A 21407-nucleotide genomic window follows, 5' to 3' on the forward strand; every position below is an offset into this window, starting at 1 on the left:
GTCTCTCACTCGCGGCCACACACAGCGTACAAATAAATGCTGCTCAGGCTACAGGCACCTGTCGTTCTTGATACTAATTGACATCTTTGAGATGGCAGAAGCACCTGTCTGTGCCCGTCTCAGTCAGGATACAGCTAATAGCTTCTGGCACTCTGCTACAGTAAGTGGTCGAGAGATTTGATCAGGATGAAGAAGCCTCAGAGCCTCGCTTTACCTCCTGGGTGTCCCTATAGCACTGCTGTTCTCAGGGAACAAATGAATCCCAGGAAGAGAAGGATTCTGAGGAAACAGCATCCTGTGGAGGATCGGTAAACAATTACTTGAAGCTTGCAGGGGGTGTTGGCATATTAGACACTGAACAGTGCAGTGAAGTACACATGTTATCTATTATCTGTCAGAATATTACAATAGAATAGGCCTATTATGTCAGAATATTACAAAATCACAGTTAACATCATTCTCTGGCTTTAAAGAGATAGTTGGGCAAAAAATGTGTATAAAATAAAATAAAAATTCACCCGCTGTTTTTTCAAACCAGTAAGACTAATTTTGACTATGTGAGAAACAACATGCTAATTTATATATTAATACTTCCCCCCAAAAAATTGTATCTTTGACTATTTTGCATGATTATTGTAGGTAAAAAAAAAAAAAGGAGTTTGTCCATAATGCTGTTTCCCAAATCACACATTCTTATGTCTAACTTTGGGCAGTAAAAATTAAATCACAGATCATTTTATTTCAAATTCATTTACTAATGTTAATGTCAAATTATATATATATATATATATATATAACAAATAATAATAACATTAACCATAACAAAATATAATTAAATATAATAGAAATATATTGTTAATAAATGCCAATTATGATTATTATTATTATTAACATTATTATAGTTGTTGTATACAATAACTGTTATTATTATTAAAAATTATATTAATAATAACAACTATATATTATTATACCCATTATTACTAATGTATCATTATTAACAACTATTATTATTATTCCATCAAGAACAATAATAAAAAGATTAAAAAAAAATACTGTTATTAGCACACACAAAAAACTGATGTAGCATGACATTAACACAAACTTCTCCACAAACTTTTGCAACAACAGAAAAGCAAAGTATCTCAAGGTCTCCCAATATGTGTGGACATTATGTCACTGCAATTTAAATTAATCACAAACTGGTCTACTTTAAAGCACCCAGTAGATTAAGCATGTCCTTTTGCGGCTGGGAACCAATTTAAAGCCTGATTAATTACATGATATACCTCTGAAGCACAATCCTGGAACCTGTACGTGCCCCTTGACTTTTAACCCACGTGTCTTTACAGAGCACAGGCACAGATGACACGATCCTTGGAATGGCATCTTTCTCCACGCCTTAAAGCGTGTTTACGTAAGCTAGCGTAGCCCGAAACATCTAGAGGCCCAGTATCAGTCATTAAATTAATGAGCATATCTCTGGAGATCCTTCATGCAAAACAAAGATGTCACAACAGGCTGTTCTTCATGATGAGATCTGTTCATCCCCGAGCAGTGGCGCTGACATGGTGTAAGACGTCCTTATGCACATTTGTTCCTCCATAATGGACAAAACATTTCTTTCAGTTACGTTGTGTCCTGAAATGACCAATGTATGTCCCTGACACAAGAAGGTTAGAGACTTTTCTTCAAAAGTATACAGTTTGAAAATCAATTATCAAAACAACCAGCATGATCCAAGTCACCTTGACCACACAGTGTGAAATGGAGAGCTAAAACACCACCAGAAATTACAGTTTTGGAAGAAAATCAATGATAAAGGCTGAGATTAAAACAGTTTCCTGTGGACACTCAATGACAAGACATGCTCTGAGGAGAGCTTTCCAACCCTCTATTCAATGTAAACAAAAGTCAAGAACGTTTTACGACCGCAGACGTGTTCAGACTAGTAGACGACAGTCTGACGTACACTTTCAATTACAGATAGTACGAGGGGAACAATTCTCAGACCTTCAAAGGTAGCATTACACATCTGCGGGGAGGTTCAATTTAATCTCCAAAGTAAGCTGGAAGCAGTATCAGGGGTTTAATTAAGAATAAAATTTAATTTCCAAACTTCTCTTGAATTAACAAAGACAAACTCATTATTAAAGCCTGCATATAAACAAGCCAATTACACCCAGAGTGAGGCGTGAACAATATAATAGCCAATGAAATCATGTTTTAAAGCAATTTCAGCTTCATACAATTAAAATGAAATGAACATACCCCAGTCAGAGAGAAGATGAAACAATGGTTTCGAGGTGTCGATATTAAAACATGGGTTCGGGGATGGCACGAGACCAGTCATTTAATGAAGCACTCATTAAAGTGGATTCACTTCATAGAACTCGAACGCCTGCAGGAAGGAAGAATGAGAGAATGAAATGCAGAAAAATAAGGCATGTTAATGGACAGAATGTGAAAAACAGAAGATTGATTTTAGCTATTAGAAATTTGCATTGGTCAATGGACAAAGATGTGTGTGGACTGGAGAACATAGGGGAGGCCGACTAGGGATGGGGCCGATCCGATCCAGTATCGGTATCGGGGCCGATACCAGCGTAATTCACGTATCGGATTTTCCCGATCCAACCATGAGCCATGTCTGCGCTTTAACGTTGTCTGCTAAAATAACTCCAAAAGCGATTTCCGCCGGCGAGTCTGCTAGCTGGCTGCAAACTGTGGAATGGATTTCAAGAACGGAGGCGCGGCTTAATGAGACACAGAGTTATGAGACATCCCCGCTCAGAAAAGCCATTCCGCAGTTTGCAGCCAGCTAGAGCAGGATAGCATTGAGCAGCATTGTGGCTATAGCCAACATGTCCGCTGTGTGGAAATACTTCACTGGAAACACCGCAGAGTGCAATGTTTGCAAAGCTGTAATGCATAGAGGCGGAAGCTCCCTCGCACCGTACAACACAACGAACGCCATAAAACATTTAAAAAAGCACCACGTATAAGAGAACGATGATTTTTTAGCCAGGGGCAGAAAGACAACGGGAGCCGTCAGGAATCACTTCTGGAGTCATTCATGATAGCGGCTCACTCACTGATGCCCGCGAATTAGTTAAAATCTCCGGAATATAGAGCGAGAGCGCCCGCGAGACAGAGACTGTGCTCCAAACCGCGTAACGCGTGCACGGCAGAGAGGGAGAGAGAGCAAGAGACCATACTTGCCTGTTGAGAGGAGTTTATTTCAGCATCATATAAAATCAACAAGAATGATAATAATAAAATTAAAGCAAACACAGCTCTGGAATCGGAATAGTATGGGTATTGGCCGATATCCAAATTCAGGTATCGGGATCGGATGTGAAAAAATGTGGATCGGTGCATCCCTAAGGCCGACACTATAGTTTTTACTCCAGTGAATATTCATCAGGTTGCATTAATTATTAAAGGCCATATTATGTATAAATTATGGCCAAAATGTGATGAAATGAGATATGACACAATGATGAAATATATATAAATATAGACTTGGCGAATAGAACTACGTACTGTAAAAAGTAATAAACTGCATAAACAATCAGATAAATAAATAAAAACATACAAACCTCTGCAAGAGTCAAGCATTTTTTACTCAAAACCATAGTTCCTGAGATAGATTTTTGACATTGAGACTGTCAGAAAGTGGCCCAATTTTCCTGAATCAAGTTCTGTGTGACAACTAGACAACTCCCCTTCATAGTGGAAATGTGATTGTGTGATGTGTATGAATATGCTTTTCTGTGTGGTTGTTTTCAAGAGTGTCCTTGGCTACTGAAAGCATGTGTACTCTAGTCTTTTATAGTTATGGATGTGATTAAGAGGGTAAGCAGAGGAAGCGCTGCTCTCTGATCCTCCCCTGAGCTCCCGCTGTCAGCCGCTAAAGAGACAGAGGCTGTAAATGAATCGTCTCCAGTTAAAAAAGACTTCAGAGCCACACCGGCACCTCAGAGACCAGCCTGTCCAGCTTGCATCAGCCCGCTACACCCGACGCCTGCCAGCTATATCTGGCTGAGGGCCAGAACAAGCTTCAGCTGAGCTCAATGAGGATCTGTGTTACGGCAACATTAACCTAGACAAGATTTATATATCAGTTCAGCACAACACTTCCTGAATTCCCTGAACTATCAGCATACAACCTGTATGATGTCAATGACATTAAACATAATTGGTTTTCATTTGTCTATGGGTCTCATTTAGGGATGCAAATGATTAATCGACGATCGATTAATTGTCGATAATACATTAATCGATCAAACTTATCGATCATCGATTAAGCAGGATCATGCGCGTGCGTGCTGCTCAACCGCGAAACACAAGCGAGCGTGCCGGAGTTGTGTTTGGGACTATTTTACACCTTCATCATGACTATAAGTTTTCGTGTGCATTCGCAGCCTTTTGTTTTGTGCAAACGTAAGTTGTAATAGTTTATTATGTGTACGCCTATCTATATCTGATTTATCTCATATTGGATGCATTTGGTTAAGAATTGTTGACGCGTGATCTTTAGCGCACGCAGCTCAAACGGCACTGCACGACTGTCATATTACATAACATTATAAAGAGAACAATAGTGTAATAAAACATTGTGAAGTATTTGGGTTTAGTTGCCGTGTCGCGTTGTTCCAGGAAGAGCACGTCCACAACATGAGTCATTCTGAATGGCACGCAACTCAAGTTCACTTGTGCATTCACGTCATTTTGTGCAGATATAATTAGTAATATCATGTTTATTTTGTAATACAAAATTAATACATAATTACATATTATAATTAAATTGTTTTCTTAATTATTATTGAATATACAAAAAATATGATTAAAAACAAAAAAAACTATTCAATGATTAATTGTTATTATTAAATAAGAAAATAAATACATATTAATGAATGTGTTCAATAATTATTGTTTTTAAATAAGAATTTACATTTATTGTTATCATTAAACAGGATAAATAAATATATTAAATCATTATTTGATGATAAATCATAAAAAAAAAAATGTATTCTTGTTGTTGTTATTCAAAGTTCTTTTTAATTTAAAGTATTATTATTATTAGAACACGAGTGGACCACGAAGAATAGTCTGATATCGGCACACACTGCTAGGTTTGATGGGATTCAGTGTGCAGAAAGGCATGATTGCCGGTGGGCCACTCAGTCTCTGACAGCAGAGACTCTCCTCAAGCTCTCTGCAGAGGTGCTAGAGCCCCCTAGAGACTGACCTATCTGAGAAAAAGACAGTTTTATTGGCCTTTCTCTTCAGGTCAGAGTGTTGGGATGTTGGAGAAACTGCAGTCCTGTTGTGAATAGAGCACTTCATACACAACCTGATGAAAAGGTCCACAACAGCCCCGCATGTGGGAGTATTTGATGTAGACAATGAGTCAGAGCTTAACAGACGTGACCAGGTTCTCCATCAAGGTTTATTTACTCAAACAATATTGCAGCTCAGTAGGCTGAGTGGGACACGGTTGTTGACAGGTCAATGTCAATTTAACTTCTTCCTCTTAACAGTGCTGTCAGGTTTTCATGTATGCCTTAGGGTCCAATTAGTCATATCACAAAGTTGGCAGATAAAATAAAAATTTAGATCAATAAAATGTGCACTCAACACAAATACTAATTATCAATAGGAATATAAAAAAATAACAGCATATAACTCATTAAATTAGTGCCTAAAATATTTGCACAACCCTGGAAAGTGTACATAAAAATATAATAATAATTTTTTTGTATTAAACTAGAAGTTATTTTAAATCATAATACTATTTCACAATACTACTGATCAAATAAATACCCAAATAAAATAAAATAATATTTTATGTGAACTATCCCTTTAAGATAAAAAATAATGACAGAAGTCATAGTGAGGGGGAGTGACATAAAAGAACGTGGGAGCGCACACTGGATGGAGACGGCAACTGGTGGTGCATGGCGAGATCAGAGGACAAAAAGAGCGATGTGAAACATCTCGTCTCTCTCCATCATTGAATCATCTGACTGACCTGCAGATCAAAGTGGTCAGTGCAGATCTGAAGCAGTGTCAAACTTCACAGCTCTCAGTCATACTCTTAAAAGTACTGGCTTGAAATTATCACTGCACAATGCAAGAACAGGAAGAAGTGGACTGCCATCTAGAAGGTCGGCGGTTTGAGCGTTGCTGCCGGCATGCTAGTCCTGTGACATCTCCTTGAGATGCCCACTGTGTACCACTAGTGTGCCCTTGAGCGAACCACTTAAACCACTTCTGCTGCAGGGGACAAGACTTATACTGCAGAGTGACCTCTCTGTTGGATAAGAGACTCGGCACCTTTCACTCAAAAACACCACAACATGTGTCTATCTGTCTAAAGATAACAAATAAAGACGAGCTAGTGAAGTACTGCATCTTTGCCTTAGATATGTGTTGTTTAGTGTTGTCTACTCATCTATCCAGTCATCATAGAATATTTGACATATTACATGACAATATTTTAATGTTTTCTAATGGAATAATGCAGTATTTATTATAAATCTTTTATCAATGTCCCTACTATGCTTTTTTGAATATTACCTTTCATGCAGTGTGCAATATAGCCGCTTGTGAATGTAAAGTGTCTGCAAAGTTTTAAAGATCAAAGTGCTGCAAGACAAGTAAAAACCTTTTTTTTCATTCTGGCGTAACGAGTCGCCAGCAATTCCAGGCTCCAGCCTCACTTCCTGATACAAACGTATATAGGTTTGTACCAAATGTGCATACAGCCAGTCTAAGGTCTTCATTTGGCTGCCTGCGGACAAACGTATTTTCAGGGTTTTGTGCGCAACAAATAAATATTCTCGTCGCTTCATAACATTAAGGTTAAACCACTGGAGTCACATGGACTGTTTTTACTACCTTTCTGGGCCTTGAAAGTGGTAATAACGTTGCGGTCTATACAGAGGGGTCAGAAAGCTCTCGGATTTCATCAAAAATATCTTCATTTGTGTTATAAAGCTGAACGTAGGTATTACGGATTTGGAACGACATGAGGAATTAATGACAGATTTAAAAATGTTGGGCGAACTAACCCTTTAATAGCATTATTCCATTAAAATGATCATGACTGTAATTGGGATTAAAAATTTGCTTTTGTGATAAAAGAAAACTGGCCTCTAATTTTATGGTAAATGGTAAATGGCCTGCATTTATATAGCGCTTTCATAGACGCAATGGCCACCAAAGCGCTTTACATTTTGCCTCACATTCACCCATACATACACCGACGCCGTCAGCCATGCAAGGCGCCATCCAGCTCGTCGGTATGGCGTTCCGATCGGTTCTTTAATATGACTTTGCAGCACGCACTCGTCTCAATGAACGTCTCACTCAACGTCTTAAAAAAAAATGTTATTCTGCTATTTATTCCATTCATTTTAAGATGCAGACGTGACGCAGATGTCACGCAGACGTCACGCTGACGTCACGTAAATCACGCGTAGCAGTGAAGTGTCAAGTCAGACGTTACACGTCATTCACGTGTGGCAATGAAGTCACTTATTATAATTTTCTCTAACACGCACTGCACACGCTACTCAGCACTGCTCAGTGCAGTGCGCCAGCGATTGCGATTGTTTCCTTTAATATGACTTTGCAACATGCACTCGTCTCACTTGCTTCTGCCTTATAACGTGACGTCTGTGTCTGTGATTTATAGGATATTTATATATAGGATTTCATTTTTATAGCTTATTGTTGGGGTTGTTATTGTGTTTTTCATTTTTTTATAGTTTTAAAAGGCCTAGGCTACAGCACTAAACTAGAAAACAGACAACTTGATCGCACAACCACTGCATAGATGCATATCATGAAGAGTAAGAAATATTTATGGCTGGTAAATTTCCTCCTTTCACCAACATTAGCACAATATGTTAATTTTGTATCCTGCTTAAACCACACAGTTATTTACCAACCTGAATTTAGCTGCCCTAATTTAATCCACTCAATGCGTTCATGATAATGTGTGACCTAATGAGACAATGATCAAAGGAACACAAGTGATGACATCTTCAAGAAAAGGTCGCTTTCATTCATCTTCACATAACACAAATAAGATCCCATTAGAGGCGGTGGACTATCATTATTAGGGTTGTTGATGCATTGATTGTGTGCCAGATTCAAAGATAAATGAGGGACATGCATATAGACATATTTTCAAAAGAGCCCTTTACACCTGTTGTAGGAGACCTCCAAAACTAAATAAGGAGCCATTAAGTAGCAGGGGCACTTTAATAAAGAGACGATATACGAGCTGTGACTGAGGAAAGTGCACTGAAGTCTTGTCATTTAATTTTCATGATAATTCAGGTACTTGTAATCTATTTACGTGTTCCAAACCTGGGACCCGTAACATAAGCAAGCTAACAGCTAAGCTTCAATAAAGGTAAGCTAGCAGCTTGGCCTATATCGAATATGACACGATATTACAAAAGCTAAAATGTTCAAATTAAACATTTTCCTTTTAGCCATTTCAGTTAGCCTTGGCCATAACAGCTTAGCCTACATATCGCATATGAAATGATATGACCAAAAAGGAACAAATGTAACATTTCACCTTATTTATTTTCAGTTAGCAAGCGCACATATCACATAATATACAGAGGCTAGAAAATGTCAAAATAAATATTTCCCTTAAGCTAACAGCTTAGCCTACTAGTTTAAGAAAGCACAAAGAGGTTAATCAAAGCTCTTTTGATTAGTAAGATATCATGATAATGCACATGTTTTTGATCAGGCACTGAGGAAAGGAGATAGTATTCTGCAGGAGACTATAGGATCTTGTATGACACCGGAAACTTTTGAGCGGAGCACAACTAAGGTATAGGCAAAGATATCGTAGCATACCCATACAGTGAACTCAGTAAAATCCTTTTAAGTTTCATTATAGTAAAGCTAAACATGATTTTGTGTATTCAGAATTATTGTTCCCATCTGATGAAACTTTAATCAGAACTTAATTTGTTCCACTACTCTTGTCTGAGTGCAATTTCTTTCTGTTTACAAGCTCAAAGACATTCGTGTCATTGCTGATAACGACAAGCAAGACTGGCTGACAGCCTGATTACCTGAGTTGCACAATTTTATTAATCAAATTATTCATTAAAATGATGCAGGCTGCATTTATTATATTCAGCCTCACTGATTTAGTCCCAGAGTCTTTGCCTCAGAGGAACAAACAAACACAAGTGGCACGCCAACACACACAAGCACACTTTTTAGAGGTTATGTATATGGATTACATCAGACACTTACTCATTTTCTGAATCAAATGCTGTGCTCACTGAGTCCTACAATGAAAGAAGATATTTTAGTCCTTTGGCAGAATACAAAGTCTCATGCGTGTTCTTTTGACAAGCTAATATTACAGACGACAGCCGCTCTTGGCCTTTGGAAGTAATTTAACTTGAGGACATCAGACCCTTTACACAGATCAAATAATTCCCTATTTGTATCTGTTACTCTGTATCATTGCTTGTCTTTCTAAATACTACATCTCTAGATTCAAACATGTGTGCCCTCAGTACACCGTGTGTCACATTTCCTCCATAATCACCAAGATGCTGCTTTGATTTGATATTTTACAGCTTATATTTCCCCACGCTGCTATCAGCTGCCACATTCATGGATCTAACGTCACTTATATGCCATCCCTAGACTCACGCTGTCACCGTTATGTTAAACTTAATTCAGTTCATGGACTTTTAATTTGTTTTTATTAGTCACTTGTGTTTCTTTGTCGTTGTTTCCCGCCACTCATTAGTATACTATGGTCACTGATTATCATCACAGCTGTCCTTTATTTTGTCATCATCACCATGTATTTAATTCCTCCTTGAGCACTCTTCAGTTGTCCGGTATTGTTTGTGTTTCACACGCTTTCTCAAGTGTTGGCTGTCTAGTTTTGAGTTGATTAAATACACCTTGTGTTATATTCGCTTCATCTTCCTTGGATTTAGCGTTACACACACATACACACAAACAGAATTTAATAGAGCCATCGGTAACACTTTAGAATCCTGTTCATCATAAATTAATTAATTACAACATGGAACAAATGAGTAACGCAATATTAACATTCAACTACTATTACAGTAACTAACACAAAACTCTGATTAGTAAGTAATAGAGCTCAGTTGAATGTGTAGTTCACTGGAGTGAATTCAGGTTGATTGGGACACCTTTTCCAAGTCATCTCAATGGCAATAAGTGTCACAACCACCCTGAATTCACCCCATTACCTAATCTAGTAATGGCTGAAGTCATTGCAAGCATTTAAGGTTTTGGATAGTAATTCCTTCTGAAGGATTTGATAGTTATTCAGTCGTTAGTGGGTTCCCATGATCTTCACTTTAGAATTAACTATACATAATGCATTATTCCCATTAATTATGAATAGTAGTTTTTACAGTATCCTGGGAGGTATGAAAACATTTTTAGTTATTGATTAGTTAATAGTGAACTACTGCATTCAATTGATCGCTGTTACTTACTAATTAGTTATAGTTCATAGTTTCTTGTTAGTTAATAGTAGTTACTAGAATGTTAAAAGTAGTGTGTTACTCATTTGTTCCTGTGTAGTTATTCATTAATGACCGAGCCATCAATTCCCTTCTTCCCATTTACAGCACTCATTGCTTCATTATTATTTCATATATGTGATTTTTATCTTATTCTACAAGACAATGATAATGAGCTTCAAAAGCCGTGAGGAATGGAAAAGGCACATGTGTATGTACTCGGAGTACAAGTTAGTTTGGAAGTGAGACAACAAGGTATCTCTGTTCTTCTGACATCAGTAGTGCAGTTAAAAATGTTTTTTTTTAACCTAAAAATAGGGATGCATGATATACTAAATCGTACCAGTTACTGCCAATATATTTTTAGGTTATTTTGTGCATGTTCTTTTCTCTTAGTTTTACATTTAGATCACTTCTGCAATCAACTAACTGTCAGGGGTGTGTGGTATAGCCAACACGCATGTAGGAGAACAAGCGGTATTCCAAACAATACACAGTCTGTTTACAAAACCACAAATGTAGGAGATCACAGGAGATAAACCACATAAAGCTGGTGAGAACCAACAAACAACTGAAAACGCAGGGTTGGGCAAATAAGTGAACTAAACTAGACAAAGTTGAATCTAATCAGTGACTATATGGAAAATAAACAGGGTAAACCAGGGACTAAACTATGGGTCTGTTTACATGTAGTTTCATTTTTCTGCATTTTGGCCTTTCATTTACATGGCAATGGCGTTTTTGGGGGCCTGAATATGCAACCTTTTGAAAACGGGTTTCAAAGTTTTGAAAAACGATACTGTTATCATCTCTGTGTAAACTACAAAACTGTGAATTTGTAAAAATGTGATGTTATCATCATACTCATACATATTGCGTGTGGTGTTTCTTGACAATTTGACATCGCCATCTACTGGCCATAATACAGCATTTTAGTCATTTTCGCGGATCTGTGTGAACGGGATCGTTTTGACAATATTGTTGTCTGTACATGAAAAACGCGAAAGAAAACCATTTCAGTTTTTAGTACATCATTGCCGTGTAAACATACCCTAAAAAGACACACATTAACAAAATGAAAACTAGTGACAAACTAAACTAAACATATTCCTGACACTAACACTCACTTATTCTTTAAAAACACTGTTAAATGTAATCTTCAGCAAATCTCAAAATGAATATCTATTTTGCATACTGTGCATTATAATAAAAATCACTTGTAGTATTTAAAAATGTTATTTCTTATTTAATGCGTTTTATTTTTTCATTGATTTAGTCAAATAGTATGAAAAATAAAACTTTAAAGGGGTTTTAAAGTTTTTAAAGTTTTATTTTTCATTCATTTATTTTAGACAAAATAATATAGAATTATAATATTTGCCAGAATTATAATATCAGTGTGTCCCTACTAATGTATCCTGATTATGTAACACCTTTAGTAGGCTGAAATATCTTGCGTTTGTTATGAGCATTCATATCTCTCCACTGTATTCCTGTCACGTCTCATTTAAAGACGTGAACTAACAGTAAATTCTAATCATTAAAAAAGAAAGAAGCTAAATGTTCATGGGGGCCAGTGGGACATATATATATATATATATATATATGTATATATATCCACAAACAATAACATCTAATGTCAGCAGGGGCTTTCAAATTTGATGTGATCTTTACTGTGTGTCTGCTGTACGTGCGAAAATGTGGCCGCAGCTTGTCACACTGCATTCTGACAGGAAATCGAGGAAGACATGCTGACTGTCGACGCATAATCGAAATAAGGTCATAATTATCTGTTGAAGCTGTGCATTGTGCTTGTCAGGACTATAAACTCCATCACTCCATCCAATCTACTCTACACATAAGAGAATCTCTCCATTCAGCAAACCATACTCCACAGCTTAAGCCAAACCATGCAAGCGACTAGATCACAGAAGTAAATCTTGCTAGACTGTGAAAATAAACCAGTTCCTGTCTCTCTGGTGGTGTAGCTCGTTTCCTGTATCACTGCTGAGGCTGTTGTTTGACTCTTTCTGTTAAGACTGTTGGTCTCACAGATATGGAGTCTCTGATGACAGAGGCAACTTACAAACTTCTTATTTTATGCATGATACAAGGTAAGAGGGGCTTGTATTTCTACCTACAAAGAAAAACATTTAATAGCTTTTTAACTGATCTGGCCATGCGGTTAGTTGTTTAATGATGTGAAACTGATTGTTTTGTCCTATTTATTTAGTCAAAATGTACTCAAATTGCAATTTGACTTAAATGCAGGTCTCCTATGATAAGCCTGATTTTAATTTCTGTTAAAAATGAAGTAAAAAATTACAGAATGATACAACTTTCCTGATTTCATAATAAAAACAAAAGCATAATTAAAATAATTAATTGTTGAGAGCAAAAAATAAAAAAGTAAAGTAGACTATTTATCAAGCATTTTCTATTATTATTATTTTTTTAGGGAAAATAAATGAACAAAAACAAAACTGCTTGAAACAAAACTGCTTCACTGCTTATTAATATTTTCAACAACTTTTGTCTGCCAAGTAAAAGTCTTGTTGGTCCAACCAACAAGCAGAAACATCCTGAAAAAACAACAACAACTAAAATGATAGAAGACCACATAAACCCTTAAAAAATATCAGACAATGTGATTGATCACAAAGCAAGGCTAGTTCAGGTTGTAAGATGTCATGTGGTGCAACAAAAAATGTAATGAGAAAGTATGTATGTATAAATAAATAAAATGCATTATAACTTAGAATATATAACTATTTTAAAATGATGATTAAAATAGGCTCACTCTATAACACTCTAATCCAAGGAAGATGAAGATATAACACAGGGTTCATTTAGATCCAAATAGACAACCAACATGCGAGACAGCGTGTAAACAAACACGAACAATACCAGACAACCGAAGAGTGCACAAGGAGGAACTTATATACACTGTGGTGATCACAAAATAACGAACAGCCATGATGATTAGTGTTAGTGTCCATGGAACTACATGTGTATGTAGTCACAGGAACACATGTGACTGATGAAAACATAACTAAACAAACTGAACATAATGGTGACACTCACATGCATACAAGGTGTAAGGGAAATATATGACCTTTTATTTAATGCTTAAAAACAATAAATAAACGTATCTTGAAATATATTTTTAAATCATGATAAAAATGTAAAAAAATAAAAATGTACAAAAAACGTAAGAAATATATCTAAAAATAAAATAAAATGTAATAAAATTATACTATAGATGACACTGAACTTTTTATAATGCCTTAAATGTGAAAACTTGCCAATAACACATCTCTTAGAATAAATGAACATTGACCAATGATGCAATCGGTGGTTTCATGAAAGAAACTGATTATCACTCATGAAAATGGTTTATCAGGAACGTACGGCATGCTTATACAACATAACGTGTCCGTAACTGCTGTGGAGGGACAGAGCGTCAGCCTGCCATGCTTTGTGGGAGAGGAACATGAAATCAAAGTTATCCAGCTGGAATGGATTAAACAGCAAAATGGAGATGAGAAGAATGATAAGAAGATCGTGGTGTTCCATCCGGCAATGAAAGCATCTTACATTCAAAAAGGTCCTCTTCTGACGCCGGTGAACAGTTTAAAAACTGGAAAGCTAATGGGCTCTGTCCTGACCCTGTATGAAGTTACCATGAAAGACAGTGGAAACTATATTTGCGAAATTACTTCTTATCCTAATGGCTCGATTAAAACAATTACAAAGCTGCAGGTCACAGGTAAACTGCTCACGGTAACCTACATTCTCATACACTCAAAAATGTACAAGTGAACAAGCAGCAGCTGTCTGCTAATTTCAGAGCCTCCAGCATCAGCGAAGATGTCACATCCATACAGATTCATAAAAGAGGGAGATGAAGTGAAAATAACTTGTTCAGCAAGCCCTCCACCACTCCGTTATGAACTTAGACGGTTAAAGGTGAGTCAGATTGAAAAATCTACATTTCTAAATGTCACGGTCTATACATCTGTTGTGTTGATCTCATTCTCCTCATCAGGACAAGCCATTTTGGATTGAAAGCTTGAATGGAGAGTTCATTTTACCAAACGTCACCAGAAACAACAGCGATCTGTACATCTGTTTACCTGAATGGAACTCATCTGTCCAAAATCAGCAAGGTCTCAATACCACTATGGAACTGACTGTCAATTGTGAGTGTTGTGAATTAAAAAAACAAGTTTTTGAATGAATCTTTATCATTCTCTGTTAAATTAAAGCTTGTAAACAAAATCCAGATCAAATATATCCTATTCTTCCAAACAGTTCTTGATGACATTGAGTGTAACACAAGCAGCCCTTTTAATGTCAGTTTTGGTGAGGATGTGACGATTTCTTGCATTGCAAAAGCATCTCAGTACTTACAATATAAGTGGATGAGGGTAAGACTGTGAAATATTAAGAGATTGAAATTAAATATGTAAGCAGTATTGTTTTAAATAAATATTTTGTAGTGTATTAACTCAGCTTGCTTAAAAATGACAAATTCATGTGATGATTTTTAGGATGACACAACTCTGTCTCTCTCAGACACTTTGTCTCTGACTTCCGTGACATCTAACCAGTCAGGAACATACAAACTGACAGCTGTCTTTCAGGACAATCAGCTCCAGACAGACATAGAGTTTTCTATCCATGTTCTCTCAAAGCAAACCGAAGGTAAGAAAAAGCTTTATTTTCCTTTTTTTTGTAATTGCGATCATATGGCACTTCCATTTTTGTGAATATGAAATGATAAAGGCCCAGTTTGCCCAAAGCAGATGCACACTAGAGTGCAAACAATGGAAAAACTTACCGGTAATACCACCAATGAAGCCCATGGATTAAATTGACTAACTTGAAACTCTCCAGGAGTTATATTAGGAAAGGCTGTTGGGGTGTGTATTTGTGTGTGTGTGTGTGTGTGTGTGTGTGTGTGTGTGTGTGTGTGTGTGTGTGTGTGTGTGTGTGTGTGTGTGTGTGTGTGTGTGTGTGTGTGTGTGTGTGTGTGTGTGTGTGTGTGTGTGTGAGGTTTTGCCTACTTTGTGGAATAAAATGTCTCCACTAGGATATTAAAACCTGAAATCATCTACATTTTCACCAGCTGATGGTCACCATAAGGAAAACATAAATAAACTAAATAGTCTAATGTAAAAAATAAGATCATTATCATTCATTTGGGTCACCATGTAAGTAATAAGTACCTCCTCTGCCATGTCAGACTAATTGTGACAGTGAATAAAATCATTGTGCAAACAAATTTTTAATAATAATATATTATAATATAGGCTAATTCATTTTCAAAACCACTGAAAGGGTTAGTTCACCCAAAAATGAAAACGATCACATCATTTACTCACCCTCAAGCCATGTGTATATGATTTTTTCTTTCAGCCAAACACATTGGGAGTTATATAAAAAAGATATTGGCTCTTCCAAGCTTTATAATGGGAGTAAATGGAGTGAAGCCCAAAAAAGAGCATCCATCCATCATAAAAGTAATCCAGAAGACTCCAGGGGGTTAATAAAGGCCTTCTGAAGTGAAGCGATTTGTTTTTGTAAGAAAAATATCCATAATTCTAACTTTATAAACTATAATAACTGGCTTACAGTGACGGCCATACGCGAGTCGAGTTTCAGCCGAAGAGTGACCTCTAACCCAAAGCATGGCGTATTGATGAACGCGGAAGTGCAGAGGATCGAGAAACACAAAATTAGAAGTCTAAAACGAGAATTTTTAAAGAGAAATGTCAGAGGAGCTAGAGTTTGTTGCCCAGCCCTAGGTTTGATCCGCGAGACTACAGTTTTTAAAGTTATAATTATGGGTATTTTCTTACAAAAATGCATCGCTTCGCTTTAGAAGGACTTTATTAACCCCCTGGAGTCGTGTGGATTACTTTTATGATGGATGATGCGCTTTTTTGGGCTTCAAAAAACAGGATATTTTTTTTTATATAACTCCAATTGTGTTTGGCTGGATAGCTTGAGGGTGAGTAAATTGTGGTATAATTTTCATTTCTGAGTGAACACTTGAACTTGACGCACAACGTAATGACGAACGCAATGACCAAGTGTTCTTTTGGCGTAAATCCATGCGTACGGCCGTCTGCTAGTTATTTTAGTCGATAAAGTTTTAAATATGGTTATTTTTCTTACACGAACGCACCCCTTCACTTCAGTAAACCTTTATTAACCCCCGCAGATCCATGTCAAGCACTTTAATCATGAATAGATGCGCTTTAATGGACTTCCAAAGTCAAACGGCCATTCACTCCCATTATCAAGCTTGGAAGAGCCAAGACATTTTTTTAATATAACTGATTGTATTCGTCTGAAAGAAGAATGACATATACACCTAGTATGGCTTCAGGGTGAGTAAATCATGGGCTCATTTTCATATTTGGGTAAACTATCCCTTTAACTATGTAGTGTGGCAGGAATGCTGGAGCCTATCTCAGCGTCCCCAACTTAGGCAGGGAAACACCCTGGAAGGATGGCCAGTCCATAACAGATATTGTTTTATATTATATGATATATTAGAACTGTGTACAAACAAATGTTGACGAATATTTCCTAATATACATTCGTTATATGTTTCATTTTCCCTATAATCATTGCTGTTGAAGGAATGACAACACCATCCTCAGTAAGTATCACCAAACATCTGAGGAACTTTACCTCCATGGGGATCAGCTCATGGAACACTGGTGCTATTGAGACAACAACAGAATCTGGTCACACCAACACATCAAAACCAAATGCTACCACGACAAACCTACAACCCAGACACACCAGCCAAAGCACTCCTCTCACTGGCAGCTCTTCTGCTCCACCTGTTGGCAATGCATCTACATTACATACAAGCACTGTCAAATCTACAGGCAGCTCTTGTACAGAAAATCCAAGCACACGTCCAGAAACCGGAAGAGAAATAGTTACTTCAGTTATAACGAAGAAAAACATCACCACAACATCGGGAGGTAAATTACTCTTCTGAAAGTCACCATGCAATCAAAACCAACCATATTTACTTTTTAATACATTCACTCACTGGAATGTTATTTCAAAAAAAAAAAATTCTTAAATCTTTTATCAAAATGTAAAAATTTCCTCTGTCCCTGAAACGACTTAAATTTTCTGACGTCACATAGATTGTACGATTTTGTGATGAGCGCCTTAGTGAAGTTTTTAAACATTAAAGGGTTAGATCACCTAAAAATGAAAATTCTGTCAGTAATTACTCACCCTCATGTTGTTCCAAACCCTTAATACTTTCATTTATCTTCAGAACACAAATAAAGATCTTTTTGATGAAATCTGAGAGCTTTCTGCCTCTCTGTTGACAGCTACGCAACGGACACTTTGACGCTTTAAAAAGTTCATAAAGAGATCATAAAACTCATTCATATGAATTGAGCGGTTTAGTCCAATTTTTTGAAGAGACACGATCGCTTTATATGATGAACAGACTGAATTTAGACTTTTATTCACATATAAACATTGATCAGCAGAATTGATAAACAGAACCTCAAGTTGCGTAGCTGCCAATGAAGGGACAGAAATCTCTCAGATTTCATCAAAAATATCTTCATTTGTGTTCTAAAGATGAACGAAAGTCGTACGGGTTTGGAAAGACATGAGGGCGAGTAATTAATGACAGAATTTTCATTTTTGGGTGAACAAACCCTTTAAACATTTCGGCACCGGAGCTTGTATCAAATTCGCCAAGTCATGTGATTTTGTTATGTTGTCGTACCTTGGTTTCTAAACATTTTAACATCGCCAATGATCTGTTAAACTCATGAATATGTCTAATGGTTTTAACTGATCTTGGGTACCTTTGATAAATGTATATTTATTTTTAATTAATATAATGAATTTTACTTGTGTGTATAATACAAAAAGGAAAACATTTACCTAGTCTGCCAAGCTCTGCCTAACACACAACAAGCACTACACTTCGATAAAAGAACACAAATGTTAAATAACCCACATATTTAATGGTATTTTAGCCTGTTTGTAGTTGCATTTAAGCCATTTTGACCAGCAGGTGCCGCAAGTCTGTGGTGTTCGGAGCGCTTCGAAAGAGTGAATCATTTTGCAAAGAAATTGGTTCAAATGATTCAGAATATCTCTACTATTGGAAATGTTTGTTACAGTTTACTGCATTCTAAAAGTATTAAAACCGGTTAGCGTTCATTGAAATGTTTTAGCAATAATAGCAAAATAACAAACAATTTAAAAATAAGTTTTACCACATCGAGCTGCTCTCTAGGGAGAACTTGATCTTCAGGATCCACATCCCGCTCAAACAGGCATCCACAATCCACCGCATCAATTTGGCATTCAGGCTTGAGTCCATTCTGGTACGGAGCGCCCACTTTTCATGAACAGGTGTGGTATCAAAATCTGACTCCCTGTGAGATTATCTCCCCTGCATCTTCCTATGAGGGTAAGATTAAGGATTAGATGTGTGGCCGTGTGGGGGTGGGATTTAAAAGATAGGGACCACTCAGGTACCAGCCTCCCCAACAAATGGACCAATAAGAAGGAGGGGAGACAAAATTTCACAGGGATTAAGATTTCTGTACAACACCGAATTCTGATTCGGATTATTACCCCGTAAATCCCCAGTATAGGTAGATTTAGGAATAGGTAGCACCTTCAATGAAATTAGTTAATTAGTCAAAATTAGGCACAACAACCGCAATGCATCCGGCAATCATCCTATGGATTACATTTTTATAAAAAAAAATGTTTTATTCATTGGAAATACATCACATTACTAATGTCACATATGCTACAAAAGTTTTTATATTTTATTCAAATCAAGTCATCGGTCATAGGCTATAACTGGAATATTCTCTGAATTAAATTTCAAATTAAAACTATGAATTAAACTTTCATGACTCATATCAAGGAATAAAAATTAGTCACTAATGTTTTATGTTGTTTTTAAATGAATGTAATACACACAATGAAGTCATCTGATGTTTTTTTGGCTGTAACAGGGATACACCCAATAAGATGCTGTTTGATTTAAAGTGTGTGATGATTGATATCAATGTGTTGTTTTCAAAAAGACGCGCACATGACAGTATCAACAGGATATGAATTTAGGCCAAGACTTGAGCTAATCATAAAACTATTATTGGTTGTCTTTTCCTTGCATATCTCTCGTCTCTCTTTCAGAATCAAAAAGCACAGCATATGTCGCTGTTCCGATTGTGTTGCTGTTGCTCGTGTTGACTGTGCTTCTATACAAAAGACACCAGAACCAAAAAAAGTGAGAATCAGCAAAGTCATCAGCACATCCACTGTCCTTTTACATAATGGCATCTTACACATTTTCAGTCCATTTATCTACATTTTTACTTTTTCTTTTTCAGAATGGATATGCCACCCCCTTTCAAACCTCCTCCACCACCAGTCAAATACACATCAGTGATGAACGATTATGTCCCCGTGACTGATATTCTTGTATGAATGTGTCATGCACTTTTGTACTCACAAACCGTGGGCCACATATGTATTTTTGATGAAAATTTTCACTCAAAATGAAAATTCGGTATCATCAATTACTCATTCTCATGTCGTTCCAAACCCATAAGAGTTCCGTTCATCTTCAAAACACAAATTAAGCTATTTTTAATGATGCCTAAGATATTTATTTTCCTTCATTGAAAGCCCATGCAACCAAAATGTATGTAATCCATGGATTACTTAAATGTAATCCATATTAATTGAGCAGTTTAATTCAAGTCTTCCGAAGAAAAACGGTCGCTTTAAATGATGAAACGATTTAGTTTATGCTTTTGTTTACATAAACATACATGTTATATGTTTAAAAAACATGTTTTTTTCGAAGATGAATGAAACTCGTTCAATTTTCATTTTTGCGTGAAATAACCCTTCAACGTTTTATTTGGTAAAAATATGAGATCACCCACATTTTTTGTGTTTTTATGTGATTTTTTTTATGCTAATTTCCTCTGTATTTGTGTCTTTCTGAATAGGCTGTACAATCTGTTGCTCTTATAAATAATTTGTTTTGTTTTTTTGTAACTTTTAAAAATGTGAAAATTGTGATTGAATTTGAAATGTGTTTTACAAACATTAAATATATTAATAAAAGTCTTGAGTTTTACTTACTTAGCTCTACTCCTACATTGTAGCAATGTAGAAATTTCCCTAAAATGTGTGAATTTTTCAAAGAAACAACATGTGATGGTGGGTGGAGATTGGGTCAAAAACTGGGTAAATTCCAGAAATATGAAATATGATGAGTGCCCATAGGAAACTTTAGAGTTTAATCAGAAAACCATCCATCATGTTCAATAGATCAGGTGGTTATTGCAATGTTGACTTTTAATACCATTACAATACAGCTGTAAAAAAAAGAAAGAAGAAAGCTATCATGAATCAGATACCGTACTTAGGCCTAAAGCCTACATGTTAATGTTGCCCTGCCCTCATGTTGTGGCTGCATGTTCTGTTAACAAAGCGAAGGCTAGCAACTGATTGTTTTAGGCCTCATAAAACCACAGTTTACACCTCAGATAGTCGAGCCAAACCAGCTGCCAAAACCACATCAGACAATGACCAACAGAGACGGTATGTATCCTTAACCTTACAGGCCAAATCTACAAAAACAAATGCCAACTCTGGTCACCATTTATTATAACGCGCAATAACAGTTACAGCACAAAGTATGGCATTTTAAAATGCGGTTTACCCCCGAGAACAAGCCTTTATATATTCTGTTCATTAATCAGAAATGCCTTTTATTTCCATCTTATCCCAGAGACATGTGCCTGA

At 36.5% G+C, this 21407-nt stretch overlaps 1 protein-coding gene and 1 long non-coding RNA gene across 3 annotated transcripts in view; one reads left to right on the forward strand and one right to left on the reverse strand.

Annotated features, from left to right (window-relative positions):
- The window catches only part of LOC306992074, a 54561-nt gene that overhangs the window by 26718 nt on the left and 6436 nt on the right, over positions 1-21407 (reverse strand). The window contains exons 3-4 of one of the 2 annotated variants that reach the window (XR_013796214.1): positions 18845-19033; positions 2269-2398 (exon numbers count right to left, since the gene is read on the reverse strand). This is a non-coding gene — a long non-coding RNA (uncharacterized lncRNA). The remainder of the gene's footprint in view (positions 1-2268; positions 2399-18844; positions 19034-21407) is intronic. The other variant, XR_013796213.1, reaches the window with a different exon arrangement.
- Positions 12313-20723, forward strand: LOC306992070 (nectin-4). Its single transcript, XM_079600531.1, has 9 exons — positions 12313-12676; positions 13966-14331; positions 14413-14531; positions 14611-14764; positions 14877-14992; positions 15116-15269; positions 17216-17569; positions 19782-19875; positions 19979-20723. The coding sequence occupies exons 1-9, from the start codon at positions 12619-12621 to the stop codon at positions 20073-20075; spliced, it is 1512 nt and encodes a 503-aa protein (XP_079456657.1). The 5' UTR covers positions 12313-12618; the 3' UTR covers positions 20076-20723.

Source organism: Phoxinus phoxinus, assembly GCF_949152265.1.
Source record: "Phoxinus phoxinus genome assembly, chromosome: 23".
Classification (NCBI taxonomy): Eukaryota; Metazoa; Chordata; class Actinopteri; order Cypriniformes; family Leuciscidae; genus Phoxinus; species Phoxinus phoxinus.